The 14,655-nt window shown below is 43.6% G+C and overlaps 1 protein-coding gene across 2 annotated transcripts; it reads right to left on the bottom strand.

Annotated features, from left to right (window-relative positions):
• Positions 1-442: 442 nt before the first annotated feature.
• Positions 443-14,403, bottom strand: SERTM1 (serine rich and transmembrane domain containing 1). 2 transcript variants are annotated; one of them, XM_058800379.1, is made up of 3 exons: positions 14,165-14,403; positions 6,351-6,443; positions 443-1,735 (listed from the first exon to the last, which is right to left on the bottom strand). In XM_058800379.1, the coding sequence occupies exon 3, from the start codon at positions 1,549-1,551 to the stop codon at positions 1,228-1,230; it is 324 nt and encodes a 107-aa protein (XP_058656362.1). In that variant the 5' UTR covers positions 1,552-1,735; positions 6,351-6,443; positions 14,165-14,403; the 3' UTR covers positions 443-1,227. The 2 variants fall into 2 exon arrangements, with proteins under 2 accessions (XP_058656362.1, XP_058656363.1); XM_058800380.1 differs by lacking the exon at positions 14,165-14,403 and having other exon boundaries at positions 6,351-6,569.
• Between the last annotated feature and the right edge of the window lie 252 nt (positions 14,404-14,655).

The following is a 14,655-nucleotide window of genomic DNA, read 5'->3' as shown; positions in this document are numbered from 1 at the left end:
CCCAGAAAATTACATGACAAAGAGGAGTGAGATAGTGAATCCATTTCTCTTCCCCTCCAGCTGGCCTTCCCTTATTCTGATGGGGAAAAGTGGCAGAGCCACTGCCATTTGTCCTGCCCATCCCTTCCTACCCTCTGCAGGTGCACCTTGCATTTCCTGCAGGTCAGAGCTCAGATCTTCCTGGCCATTGTGCAGATCCCTGTGTGCCCCCCTCCACCCACTGCACATTTCTGAAATCCCAGGACAAAGGCTGGCCCAGAAACTCCTCATCAGCACAAGCAATTTCTGTCTCTGCTGGCCCTGCTCACGTGAGTACAAACATCATATCCTTAAAGGACAGTTTAGGAGCTCCTCACTTGGTACCTGTATTTGGTAAATGCAGGTCTTTTACAAGAAACCCCTACTTTGTCCTGGTATCTAGTAAGAATAAGCTGTAGTATTGGTGAAGAATGAAAAGGAGTTGCGTGGTATTTATGATTCAGCAGCAAAAGCTGCCCCCTGGAGGAACATGTTATTAGGCAAATAAGATAATGAGATGCAACAAGGTCCAAAAATATCTCCACACATTCAACCGTGAGCATCGTTATCGTAGTCGCTTTACTAAGTTAACCAAAGAGACTCAAAAACTGAAATACAGACTTTATACAGAATGAGTTGGGAGTACAAATAAACAAAAGCAACATTCTTCAAGAATTAGTTGTGTTTTATAAACATCAATAGACACTGAAAAATATGTGAAAACTAAAATAGGGAAACAATATCAACAACTTTAAATTGTCCCAGTATTTATCATTTATGCAGTTTTTTTGTACTTTTGCAATAGGGATTTCATCCAGAAGTCCTTATATAATTAAAAAAGGAAAAGAAAAACAGTCAGCATATTGCTGACACAAGACCAGGGAAGGGGTCACAATTAAAGCAGAAAAATAACACATCCGGTTAGAAGTGTATTACTATTTGGCAGGAACACCGTCTATGCGTGAGAAAGAGACAGCATCACTATTACAGGCAAGAAATGACGATCAGGTATCATTCATTATCCATTGTCCAAAATTAAAATTAGTTAAAGAAGAAATGAAAACTAGAAAAGGAGAGGAAAAAAAAAATAAGGAAACTTTTAAAAACACCTCTTGATAATAGTCTTCTAAGGCAAATGTTACATGCACTACCTCCCCAAGAAAGAAAACAAAGCTCTTCCATTCCCCATGTGTTTCCTTTCATTTGTTTTCATGAAGAAAGGTTTGAGAGAGCAGAGTGCTGGGAAGAAATACTGCAAACCTCTAAATTAGTGAACGAACTTCCAGCATCACTGTTGTACTCAGGGTAGGAGGAACTGGAAGAAATTATGTTTTTCAGCCTCTGGAGTGCAATGATCAGTAGCAAAAGGAGAAAAGCTAAGAGACTAAGGAATATAGAAACATAGACATAGACGTTGGATAAACGGCCAGGCGATGAATCCACTGAAGTTGAAAGGGATGTGGGATACAGCTCCAGAAAAGTCCCATTTTCCATGTTTCCCACAAATCCAGATGAAGGGTCGGGTTCTGACATTACTGGGTTTGTGTTTTAAAAATCACAACAGATCTTGTATTTGAAGGCAGTTTTAGTGGCATGAAAAGGGTTTATTTTAAGTGAACATTTTTCCATCACAACGGTGAGATGGCAAGTCAGCCAGTGAATGAATTTATCCTTTACTGCTCAAGCCCAGGACAATTTAAGATTTTATCCTTCAGAACTGCAAGGGGGAAAAAAAAGAAGCAAGGTTAATTTACTAGCAGATAATGTGCACCTGATATAATTTAGGTCTTAAGAGTTACATTTCTTAGCTCGAAGATGCAATTCTTAAAGAATTAATTAGCAATTATCTCTATATCTCAATTTTTCAAAATGCAGGGATTAGGAGAAATCCTACTGAATTCTAATGGGTTGACTCTTTCCAACCATGAGTTTTTTAATTGCAGAAGAGCACAGTCAAAAATGTACTTTATATGGGACAGAGGTACTGGAATCCAATTTATCTTGTGATAAAAAATCTAGTCAAGTAATAAAACTCCCTCTCAAGACTTCAGCTTCTCAACCTAGATGAGCAAAGCCACTCAACATCACAGTTGACAATTAATCCATTTTACCTACTTACTCCACAGTGTCTTGCCAAAGGTACCCAGAATTAGAAAATCTGCCAGACTTGCTCTCTTGCTGTATTTATTAAATGTTTTGAATGGGTTCAAACATGAAAATGTATCTTGCTGTAATTCTGCCATTGCGATATCAACGGCAGGCATGTTTCAGTGGAGTGACGCAGCTTCTGACCCCTCCAAGCAAAATCCCAAGGAATGGGCAGCCCTGCCAGCCCAGCAAGCATGACAGGACTATCTAAGGGTTATGGAAAAAAGGTTACATTCCAGATGTAGTTTTATTGTTTATTTATTGTGTTTGCTGTTTTATAGTGGAGCTTTTGGTGGTTTCAATCAGGCATCCCATCAGCCTGCAAGATACACAGGAGTGCAAAATTGCATCTGCAAATACCAGATAAAAATATTCTTACCATTATGGTCTATAACTCATAGTGATGCATAAAATATACTAAACTAAAACCACTTTATCACCCTAATAGTATTTAGCCCCATAGGAAACCGTATTTGTTGTACCTCCTGAAATAAGTCACAACAGACTGAACAAAGAGAGATCCTTATGAGATTAAACTCCTTTTGAACTGCCTTTAATTTGGTGATATAAAATTAACTAATGGAACAATATGTGTTCATTTCATGTTCTGGAAATAGTTAAGTGTGTTATAGCTAATTTATCCTTTTTAAAAGATAGGCTTTGATGTAGAAGATGTTTATTCTTAATTACGTGTCATAATGAAAATTAGATCCGTTATTAATTGAATTGCTCTATAATAATTTAAGGAATTACTTCACATGAATTCTTTAACATGGCAGAAGTTGAAAGCCTTTAAATTTCTCACAAATTTGAAATTTGCTACATTCTGCTTTTACTACTAGCACTTGACCCTGGTACAAGGAATAACTTCGGCATTTTTAGGAACTTTTTTTGAAGTCAGTGGAAAATTTATAGTATTAAATAGGACTAATCAGAACTTCAGTTAAGTAGAGATGTGTTTTGCTGAATAAGAGCTTTTATAGGTCTTAAAACATCACCCAGGCTATTTGTAAATGAGTGTTTTGTACTGATGTAAACTCTGATTCCAAATGAAGCCATGAGTACTTTTATTCAGTGCACCACAGCCACTACGTCAGCTCAGGTTCCTGCTTCTGCTGAGAGAAGAAGGTAAGTGCCATGAACTGTCTGTCTCTCTTGCCCTGATCCTCCTGAAGAAAAAACCCCTAGAGAGTCAGATGGCAAATTCACTTTCTTGTTAATTAGGTTTTTTTTTTTGCATTTCTGAAAACTAAATACAACAACATCATAAGATTTAGCCCATACCTAGTCCCCAAAAATGATTGGGAATTTTGCCACGACGTCAAAGCATAATGGCAAAGCTGGTAAACTGCAATAAACCTGTTGTCTTTCTGAGAGCTGTAAACTGACCCAGGAAACAAACCATGGAGGCAAAGTTTTCACATTCTGTAGTCGTCCCTGCCTTTCCCTCACCTGTTTTTGGAAAGTTGAGTTAGTTTAAGGCAAAGAATGAATTGCAAGTATTGCTCCTGAATGACTGCAGATGGAGAACTCTGTCTGACAGGAGGCATCTTCCCAATTAACCACTCTTGAAAACTGCTGGGACAGCAGAACTGTCTGCAGGGGGACTCAGGTTTTGTGGTGTAGCTCGATCTGGATTGCTTTGTCAGAGGCACCTCTGCAATGCCAGGACAGGGCTGTGTGACGTGAGGAGGCTCCCTGAGTCCTCCAGTGCAGCCTCACTGCTGAAGGCCCCAGATCATACTTTGCCTTTCTGACTGTGGCTGAGATTTCCTGCTGCTATTGCTCCTTTGTTAAACAGCCTTGCTGCTCTGATGGACAATCTGCTAAGAAGATTCACACATTTCAGTAAGGTCCAAGAAGGCACAGACTCTACCTCTACAGTCTGCTGGTTTTAGATATACAAGAGAGCAAAACCTTGTTCTGCCACTCTGGTCTTCAAATATGAGCACTGGCAGAAAAGGAAAGGCTCTCCTAGATACATGGTGTCATATGTACATCCTGACTTTTCAACCAGAGCCCCTAGTTAGCTATATTCTCCCAGCATTGTTTCTTCATTCACATCCTTGGCATAAATACCTCTCACAGGTGAGGACAACCACTCTTACTCCAGGGGTAAGCCAACTTGGCAGATACTGTAGGCAGGCTCAGCTGGAGTTTTTCATATTTCCTTTTATCCTGTAGTAAGTAGGAGATGGGCAAGGTGGCATTCACCAGAAGATGGGCAGACTGAGCAAGTGAGGGATCAGGCAAGGCATCACAGTGTATCACTGTGCAGGTTCCAGCAGTGCCATGCCTAAGCAGCCATGCCAAAGCTTGGCACTACTGCATATCTGATGGGACCTGCTGGAAAATCCATTTTGTAAGGAAATGTAATTGTGGTCAGGAGCAGAGGTCTCACAATTAGCATATGCCCTGAGTGCCAAATTATATGTAACATATGTAATTTAATCTTTAGCATTGCTAAGACAGTAGCCATCTCCCAGTTCAGACTAAAGTCAATATTAAATGAGATGGCAACACTCTGCAGGATGGCATGAACAGAGATTTTTCATCATCCCAATGTTGTAAATGCTTTACTGTCTGTATTGTATTTCTTCATATATCTTGATGCAACAACTCTACTTCTCCAGGCTCAGTCAGATGTAATTTAATGGCCTGCACTCACACCACTGAAACCCTAAAAACTGAGGGACAGGCAGCAAAGATAGGTCTGGTAGACTCAATTTCTTGTGAGTTTATCAGCCACAGTAAAGCACTTCATTTTCTTGGCTCTTCCTGTATTTTCGTGACTACAAGCTGAGAAATATCTTGGTTGTTTCACTGTCTTCAAAACGTTTCAGTGTCTTCAAAAGCAGAGAGACAAATTGACATCAAAGAAAATCAAAGTTTGTGTATTACATAAACTAACACTTTTGTCACAATCTCCTATGAACTGTTTCTTTACAGGTAGAAGGTATCCTAGAAAGCCCTTACGGTAAACATCTCCTAACAGATGAGATCTTAATTTGCCTTTAGCACAGCTACAACAGAGAGGTCCCTTGTCTGGCCAAACTTCAATATGCTGTAGCAGGGCAGGAAGAGCAGGAGGAAGATTGTGCAGGTTCCCAGGTGATATGGTGATGCCAGTTCCAAGAGTTACTCATCCCTAAAGATGTGTTGCTCCTCCCCAAGTTCTGCTATCACAGTGAGTGGTCCCAAAAGCTGGCAGAAAGTCTTCACTAGATTGATATATGTATGAAGGCCAGGGAGCTCTTGGTTTAATTCTTTCATCTTCCCACACTTGTTTTCTACATTTATTTCCTTCCTAGGTTGCCAATATTTCCCTTCCAGCAAACATGTAACGCTAAATATTTAATGCCAATAAAAATATGTTTGCATGCTCATACTAAAGGGCTGAATGAATTTTATGTACCAGGAGCACTTCAGCCTTGAAAGGCAATATGCTCTAGACTGGAAAAGTGTAGCAGTTTAACATCATGCAACTAAATAAGACAGTAGCTCTAGACAGGAAAAAAGATGTGAGCAACATTTTATTCCATTGAAAATGTAGGTAGGAAAGGCAAAGAGTGACTTCTAGCTTGCAGTTTAACAAGAATATGATCCTTAATACTTCTTCTCGGATGCATGCCTTTGGCAATTAAAGACCACAAGTAAGTAGGATGCTTCCTTTTTCCATTACAGATGGACCTTCCAGGAGCAGAGAATCCCTTTTCCACTCTGCCTGGGAAACAGGATCAATTGCCAACTGACTCAATAAAATAGAGCACAGAAGGAAAAGAAAAACTATTTCCTGCCACAAGCAAAGTTTTCCTTTTAATTTATTATCTAATTTCATTTTTTATTATGATTTAATATGATTTAAATTTATGTCTTTGAAAATCTAAGAGGACAAGTGTCCAGATGGCTTGGTTGCAGGTTAAAATCAAGTTATATTTTGTTTGGGGGTTTGTGTGGGTCTGTAAAAAGGAAACCCTCTGAGCCATAAGGATACTCAGATTAATTCAGATAGGCTCCAACGATTCTCTAATTTACATTTCCCATGGATCTGCGGATTATAGAGTCATTTGTATCAATGTAAATCAAAAACATTGTGACCTGGGATCAGACCCAGAACCTGTGAGTTAAATCTAGTCTTTAAACGTAAAATAAAAATGAGCAAGGAGAAAGAATAAAATACTTACAAGCAGGAAGAAGATATGGAAATTGACGCTAAATGTCCAATGCAGAGGATGTGGTAGGTGTTCACACCCAAATCTAAAGGGTGAAAAAAGCCCCTATAAAAAAGCAAATAAAAGTGGAAGTCTATAGTAATAACTCCAACAATAATAATAAAATAAAGGAAGGACAGGTGCTGAATTTTGACTGCTCTTACTGGCAGAAATTTCAGGGGAAAAAAAGCCCAATCAACTGGAACCCTGGCTTGTGTTTTATTCCTGCTAACAACATCCTTCTGTGGCCCTGTTACAGCACGGCATGTACAGCATCAAAACCATGATCCAGAACTCTGTTTTACAGACAGGCTTTGATAACACCTTACTCTTGTTTTGCAGTGTGCTGAAGGACCAAGACAGACATTTGTCCTCTGGCACATTTTTAAGTACTAGAGCACTGTATCTGCTCTCCAATTCATTTCACATTATACCCTGAAGACTCCTGCCAGGAATCAGGTCTTTTGGATTACACACTATTATTTATTCATCCTCTTTATTTCTGACTATCTACAGTTTAAATTTTCACATACTTGAAATATCCAAACTGAATATGTTATGTGCACATTAATAGCTAGAAGAATTTTGTGTGCTACATGCATTCAAAACCTAAAATTAAAACATAGCCCCTGAATTGTTTTTAATAAAGTAAATTAAATTTCTTATGTATGAAGAAATGATACAGATTAAAGCAAAAGAGGGCCACTCTCAAACAGATTTTCCCCTCTGGGAGACAAAAGACACTTTCATAATCATTGTACATCTTAGAGCTCTGCCCCTTCAGCAATTTGGTTTGACTGTGTTAGAGAAGCAGATCTCTGGGGATGGATGTTGATGCATTGCTGTGCTGCTTTCATCCCTTCAGTCACTGAATCACTTCTGCTTTAAGCCTCTCTAAGTTCAATAAAGAAAATTGTCTAGTGCAGCTGTTAAAAGACAGTATTGTTGAAATCCAAATGTTTTGATAACACTGACTATACTAATGTTCCACCAAAGGGAGTCAGACAGCTTCCTGACCATCTCTTTGTGAAGGAGAGGTAGGAGGCTGTAGGTGAACCCCAAAGTCAGCTGCCCCAGAGATGGACCCAGGATATGCACTGGATGTGAGAGTGTGCACCCCTGTCACCTCGCCCAGAACTGCTTCTGAGGCTGAGGCAGGTGTGGTGCAGGATGGAGAGGGGGTACAGCAGCCCCTGTATGCATTTTCTCTGGCAAATACGCCTCACATGGCCAAGAGCTCTACCCTATACCCCTCAGCTTTGCCTGCTTGTAGCAGAGATCCTTTTCCTCCCCTCTCCTTCTTTCCTCGGGGAAAGAGGCATTGAGCTCTGTATCTTCAATCAAAGCAAATACAAAGTATTTTGCTCCTTTTTCTTGGGTGAATCTTTGTTAGTCCATCTCCCCCCAGATACACAGAGCCCTGCTTTAGCCCACTTAGCCCCTCATTCAATACAACAGTGCCACAATCTCAGCAAGGCAAGGGGACCAGAGCCTACCAAATCTTGGGCTGATTAAACACGAAGTGAAAAATACAAGGCTTCCTCGATGCTTCCTAAGTGCCGACATTCATATTCAAATGGCAGGTGTACACAGTGAGGTGGGGAGGGCAGAACTTTTAATTATCTTTGAAGAACAGAGAAATACTTGGACCAGAACATCAATACGCTTATCTTCAGAAGACCTCTTGCCATACACAGTTTTATTCCACAGTCTTTCATTCTCTTGCACCACTCTAATGCCCCTCACAGCTATTTTTACTTGTTCAGGTGTAGTAGTAGCCTATAGAAGGATTTGGCCCAAACAGTGTATTCATACACTGTGCTAGTAAGACATGCAAGGAGTAGGGATCTGTCTGTTCCCTGTATCTCTCAGGGTGTGGAGAGGGGTAAGGAGTCTCACTGCTGTGCCTCTGAGACCTGATAGAGAGAAAGGGGGCCCTACTAGTCTAGCCTCCTATGAGACTATCAGTCTGAATCTCACCCAAAGGATACAGTCACCAAGGAAATCAATCTCCTTCCTGTGCTGGTTGGTTAAAAATATTTATTTGTCTTTTGAAAATTTCCTGTGGAAAAATAGAGGTTGCTGAAAAAAACCCACCCAAAACTCAACAGCCTACTTTTTGCTGACCCTAAGGATGGGTCATATTTGATTTCTTGGTATCCAGTCCCGAACCTATGCCCCTTATTGCCACTCTGAATAACTTTTGTTGCCACTCTCAGCCAAATTCAACCCAGGCAGAAACATCAAAAAGATTCGAGCTCCTGAAGTTTAATGACAGTGGGTGATCAGGCAGAGAAGACATGTAGGTTCACACAGCCATTTGGTTGCTCATAACAGCTTTAAATCTTGGTAATTGACTTCTACAGTCAAAAACAGCCACTAAGGTGTCACTGTCAAAGTGGCAGATCCCAGGTGCCAGGCTGGAAAGGAGGTCCAGGGCAAGGTTAGCCAGGGAAGAGGAGAAACCAGCAGGTGTCAGGAATCCTTAACTTCTGCATTTTGTGTAATAATTTATTGTTTGATTTCTTGCAACATCTGATTTGCAAGTTTTTTGGAAGAAAATTTAGTGTAGTGTGGAATGGCTGCTTAATGAGAAATGAAAATTCCATTAAAACCCATTTTCCTCAGTGGAACAAGTACATGAAAGTATTTCAACTGCTTCTGCCTTGTTGCCTTCTTTAGTGGTTGAGCCTCCCATTCCTACTACCCCTTCTTTCCGAAGGCTGTGTGGAGCATCCCACCACCTCCTAAGCCTCTCAGGAGACTCCATCCAGCATACGTCTGTGTGGCATAGCAGTGATGTAATTAATCTCAGAACAAACAAAAGTTAATTAAGCTTTGCCACTTCACACGTGACTCTCCACATGGGCTCCCAATAACCACCTCTTTCATTTGACACAGGCAGAGCAGCACTGGACTCCACAACTGAGGCCAAGTGGCAATGCAGTGGAGGGCTGGGCACTGTCTTCGCTCTTCCTGAAACCACCACACTTCTCATGGGCCAGTACTTCAACTCCTGCACATTGCTTATTCATACCTGTCAAAGTTTAGACACCGGCACAAGGCCAAATGCCCCCACGAAAATACACTTTCTCTGGTGTCTGCTGTGAGATTTTGACCAGGAATAAACAAAGCAGGCTCCCACTTGAAAAAAAGAAAAATTTATTAACTAAACTACAAAAACAATTACTAAACTACACACCAAAGAAAAGAAAACACAAGGAAAATGAAAACCTCACAAAAACACTCTCCTCCTTCTCCCCCATAAATTCCCAATACAATACGTCTTCCAAAATCACCAATTCTGGGTCCAGCACCGCCCCTTTAGAATGCTCAACTTTCAGTTCCTCAGGAGGAGAGGGAGTCCTTCCGTGTGTCGTGGTGGCCTTTTCCGTCCTTGTTCCGGTGCTCTCACCACCGAACAAGAATCAGGGCTCCTTCCAGGGTTGTCTTTTTAAGGATGCTTTGTCCAGTTCCAGAAAAGCACAGTATCTCACCTTTGGGACATCTGTCCCCCCCCATATTTTATATACCCCCTGGGGCCGAGGGGTACCCACACTGAATCTTCTTTGGCTCTGGGACATTTCTCCCCCTGGACTCAGTCTCTGTATCACATGGAAACATGGCTCTGTCCATGGCTACACAAAAGAGTCGAGCATAAAATGCCACTCCATCTTCTCCATTCTTCCAACATCTCTCACTCTCTCTCTCTCTGGTCCAGACCTTCATCACTCGTCTAGGAAGGGTTAATGTTCTGTAAGGTTTTCATTGTCCAAGAAGGGTTAAAAACTCCTCCATGCGGCTGGACTCCTGGCTGCACCCCCCCCCCGCCCATCTCCTCAGCCGGGCTGCCTGCTGCCAGCACATGTTTACTAAATTTCAAGGTAACGGCCACAAACACAGGCTGCACTCTCTCTCTGTCTGTCTCCAAGGTGGGGGAACAGGCTGCCCATTGCTTCCCAGCATTTCTTTACTTCTTCCTTCCACCCTTGGGGGGGGCCAGGCCTACCTCTCCCAGGCCGGGCCGCATGGCTTTTCCCCTCCCCCCGCCCAGCCAGCAACTGGGCCGGGGGAGAGAGACCCAACTCCTTCCCGCCGGAAATCCAAAGAGAAACTGCCAGGGGGAGAGCCCTGCTTTTACCCTGTGTTCTCAGAGGTGGATCCAATGCCCAGTGGTTGGGCCAGATGGCAATATTCAAATCTGAGCAGTCACTGGCCCTATCTACAGCATCCCAGAAGTCCTGTTTCCGGGTCAAACCATGACAATACCAAAACCAGATATATCATACCAAATATATCATACCAGATAAAACAGCAAGCTCCAGGGCAAGCAGTCCTTGTTATCAGAGCTTGCTTTCATTTTCCATTACACTCATGTGTGAAACTAAAAACTTGCAGTGCTTAGACCCTCAGGTTCACCTCCAGGTAGAAGGGGAAAACCCCTCGAAAGTATCATACCCATCCCCTTAATCTACAAGGAATGCAGTTTTAGGACAAAGTGTGGCTAGATCTGGAACTGAATGGACTTAAGCTCTCTTTGTCTCTGCCAGTGCTGCAGCACATCCTCCTGCCCGATGCCGATGCTGTGGCTGCACACACGAACGTACCTGAGAGCCCTCATCTCCCACTCTCCATGTGGGAACATCCACTCCTGTCTCAAGGGAATTCTGGGCAGACTACAGCAAGGAGCTTTGCTGAACAGTAAAAGCAAAGTGAACTTTGCTAGTCAAGGGGGTTATTGGTCCTTAACTAGCAAAGATGTGACACAGGAGGTAGAGTCTGGAACAATAGGAAAACACCTTCCTATTGCAAAATTCAGCTGATATGCTGATTTCAATATATTTTATAAAAACAACAGGTATAAATCACACATTTCATAAATCACAAATTTTATAAATCCATATCACACCCAAAAATATCAAGCAGATTTCATTTCAACCTTCTTAGGAACTTTGTCACAATATAAAGCTAGGACACAATTTTTTACACTTGGTTCAACAGAAATTTCTGTTAATGCATCATTTTCAGGTTTTTTTTTTCCTCTCAAAAAAAGTGCAGATTCACTATCAACTACACTTAAATGTTTGTACATTAAAATGTCAAGGGAGTTTTAGGCACAGATGTGCTATCACAGTAACTCCATTCACTGTAACTCTGCTTCCTGACTTGGGTACCTTGTGCTTTACTAAGAAAAGTAAGAAAACACGCTTCTCCTTTGATTCTCTGTTTCCCCTCACTGCTGTAGCAGAAGATCCCTATCCTCACCATTCCTTATTTTACTGACACAGGCTGCATACATGCCCTCCCCTGATGAAGAAACCATGGCATATTTGTGTGCCTAATATTCACATATAGTCCTGTTTGCAAAACAGCCTGCAAGGACTCAGGCAAAGAGTCAACGTGATTGCAAAGGGAGCTGCAGTGAGCCACGCTGTGCTGTGCAAGCATAAGGGGGCAGGGTTGCGCCTGAAATGCCAAAAAGAGCAAGTCAGGATAATGTAGGCTATGGAAGGAGAGTTTCTGCTGGTGCTAGATAGAGTGATCTGTTCAACAACTGCCTCTCAGATGGCCTAGCTTTAGAGGACACTGTCGTGCTCCAGTCCAGAGCAAGTGTAATTCCAGTGGCAGGGATGATGACAGACTGGGTGAAGGCTTGTCTTAGCATCTCACCAGACGGCTGCTGAAGGCATCAAACCAAAGCAAATGTACTGGGACATTTCAAGGAAATTAAAGGAATGATGGACAAAGTGCCTATATGAAGTTACAAGTAAGCACAAGGAGGACCTGGGAGAAATGCAGAGATGATGGCTTGAGGGAGAAAGATGCTGAGAGCACAGGCTGATCAAAGCCCAGGGCTACATCCTGGGAAAACAGGAGACTTGGTACCTCATGTACAGGGCAACTGTCAAGAACACTTGAAGCCTCAGACTTTCATGTCAGATGCAGGGAGAAAGAGGGAGCAGCAGAAGGGCTGCCAAAGAGGGGAGATGCAGGCTAAGAGGTGGGTTTTGCAGCAGCGCCATGGATCGACTCTGTCGTAACAGGATTTCCTCTGCGCAAGCCAGGAAAAGGAGGCAACCGCAGTCATGAAGACATAGAGGGAGGACTGCTTGCAAAAGAGTGCAGGAGGTAGAGGTGAAAATATATTGACTTTTTAGTATTTAGGTTCCAAGTCTCGGACCTATCAGAAACATCAGATTTTCCAGCAACTTCTGAATGTACTCTTGTTGTTGAGATAATTCCTCTTCTGCTTCTGTGTAGATGGGGTGCAAGAAGGAAAGGCTCTGTTGCTTCCTGCCTCTGATAGTGAATTTACAGAATGCAATTTACAATTTGCACTGCACCAGTAAGACCCAATTATGAGCAAGGACACTTGGCAGAGGCGAGTTATCCCGGTTCAGCCTTTTACATCTGAAAAGCTTAGCAAAATGCCCGCAAGAATAACTTCCTATGCCAAATAAATTCACATCCATACATACACGGTGATAGTACTAGATTAGACCTGGATGCTGAAATAGCCCAAGACCCCTTCCCCAGCAGTTCCAGGTCCTGCAGCATATATCCTGTTGACAGCAAAGCACAAGTACTGGATATAGCAAGCAGCAGCCTGCAGGCAGGCCAGCCTGTGTAGCAGAGCACAGGAAAGCTGGGGAAACAAGAGGGAGGCAGGGGGGACATGCCTGCCTTTTCTTTCCCCACCTGGGGTGATAGGGGTGACCCAGTCTGAGGAAGAGGTGGGAAAGGAAAGCTGCCAGTACACAGCTACAACCAGCAACCATCCCTAAGGGGAACAAGCCCTTCTAGGCATAATAGCAGAGAGAAGGCAGCTGGTTTCAGGTTGCCTTTTGTTTCAGTCTGTTCAGGCACAGGAAAGTTAGAGTGGGTTCAAAATGACTGTAAAAAGCACAAGGAAACAGACATGACATGCCAGATGGATCCCTTATCATAATAAAACTGCCAGCACTATATGCATCTTATATGGTCCAGATTTTATACATTTCTCCTATTCATCTTGCTCCCATTCTGCTACAATTAGCTGAGCATTAATTAAATAATAGCTAGTATGCATTCCTAATTGTCTTTGCTTATATAAATGTTAATCATCATGGCAAATTCTCAGCCCTTTAGCACTATTTTCACAATTTGCCTTTAACTGTTTAGTATTTGCAAGGCTAGGAAGAGTTTGCATCACTTGATTTCTGTTCCAAACTTTATTGCATCTAGCAAGATGATGTTGAAACAGCCTGCAGCTTTCAGGCAGACATAAAATGCTTGCAAAGGGCATATTTTTGTGCATCCATCCTGCGTTTTTTTCCAGGCTGTGCTGTCTAAGCTCAGCTCTTCTCCCACTACATTGGATAAGCGTGTTACAATTTATTTGCAGAGGGAGCAATGCTTTCCCCGTCATCTTTCTGCAAGCATTGTGAAAGAGCACACGGGTGGCAGCCCGTGCTTATGCCCGCTGAGCCAAGAATTTGCTTGCACAGTGATGACCCAATGGTCTGCGCTATCACACCCCTGGGCTGCAGCATCTTTCAGCAAAAGAAACCAGCCCGTGTCTCCCTTCTCTCCGCATCCCTCCTTCCAGAAGCTGTGCAGCCCCGCGCTGTCACCGCGCTCTCCCAGAGCGTTCCCCTTTTTTGCCTCCGCCGAAAGCAATTTCTCCAAACCCAAGAAGCGTTCGTTCAATTCAAGCACTCGCCAACCCACGAAGTGAGTTAGGCTAAATACAGGTTCTTTCCAAAAGGCGTTTGTGAACGATCAAGCGCAGGCCACAAAACACATACCTCGGTTAAACGCTTGAGAAAATCAAATGCCCTTGGTTACAGCACAGGACAGGCAAGCCGCTAGAGATGCTCCCTCGGAGCAGCAGCACGGGCGAGGCGCGGCGGGAGCTGTTCCAGGGCGCACAGCAGCCTCCCAAACCCGCCGGGGACCCGCCGGGACCCGCCTCAGCCGGCGCGGCACCCTCGGCGCCGAACAGCGGCAGCGAGCGGCCCCGGCGCCGCGGGAACGTGCGAGCCACAGCGCCGAGCAGCCGGGCTCGCCGAGGCTCCGCGGGCACCGAGAGCGCGAACAACGCGCACCGGTGAGGGCAGGGGCAGGAGTGTCGACCTCCCTCGAAAAGTAGACGGCTGACGCCGCCGGGATGCTCCGGCTTGGGATGCTCCGGCTCGGGCGCAGAGGCAGCGCGGCCCCTTCCCGCCCGCAGCCGCCCCGCTCGGGCAGCTCCGCTCCCCGTTCCTCGCTCCCCGCTCCCCTGCGCGGCTCCAGCCCC

Source organism: Ammospiza caudacuta, chromosome 2, assembly GCF_027887145.1.
Source record: "Ammospiza caudacuta isolate bAmmCau1 chromosome 2, bAmmCau1.pri, whole genome shotgun sequence".
NCBI classification, from domain to species: domain Eukaryota; kingdom Metazoa; phylum Chordata; class Aves; order Passeriformes; family Passerellidae; genus Ammospiza; species Ammospiza caudacuta.
Note: the sequence above shows the minus strand (reverse complement) of the source record. Positions and strands in the feature narration are given on the sequence as shown.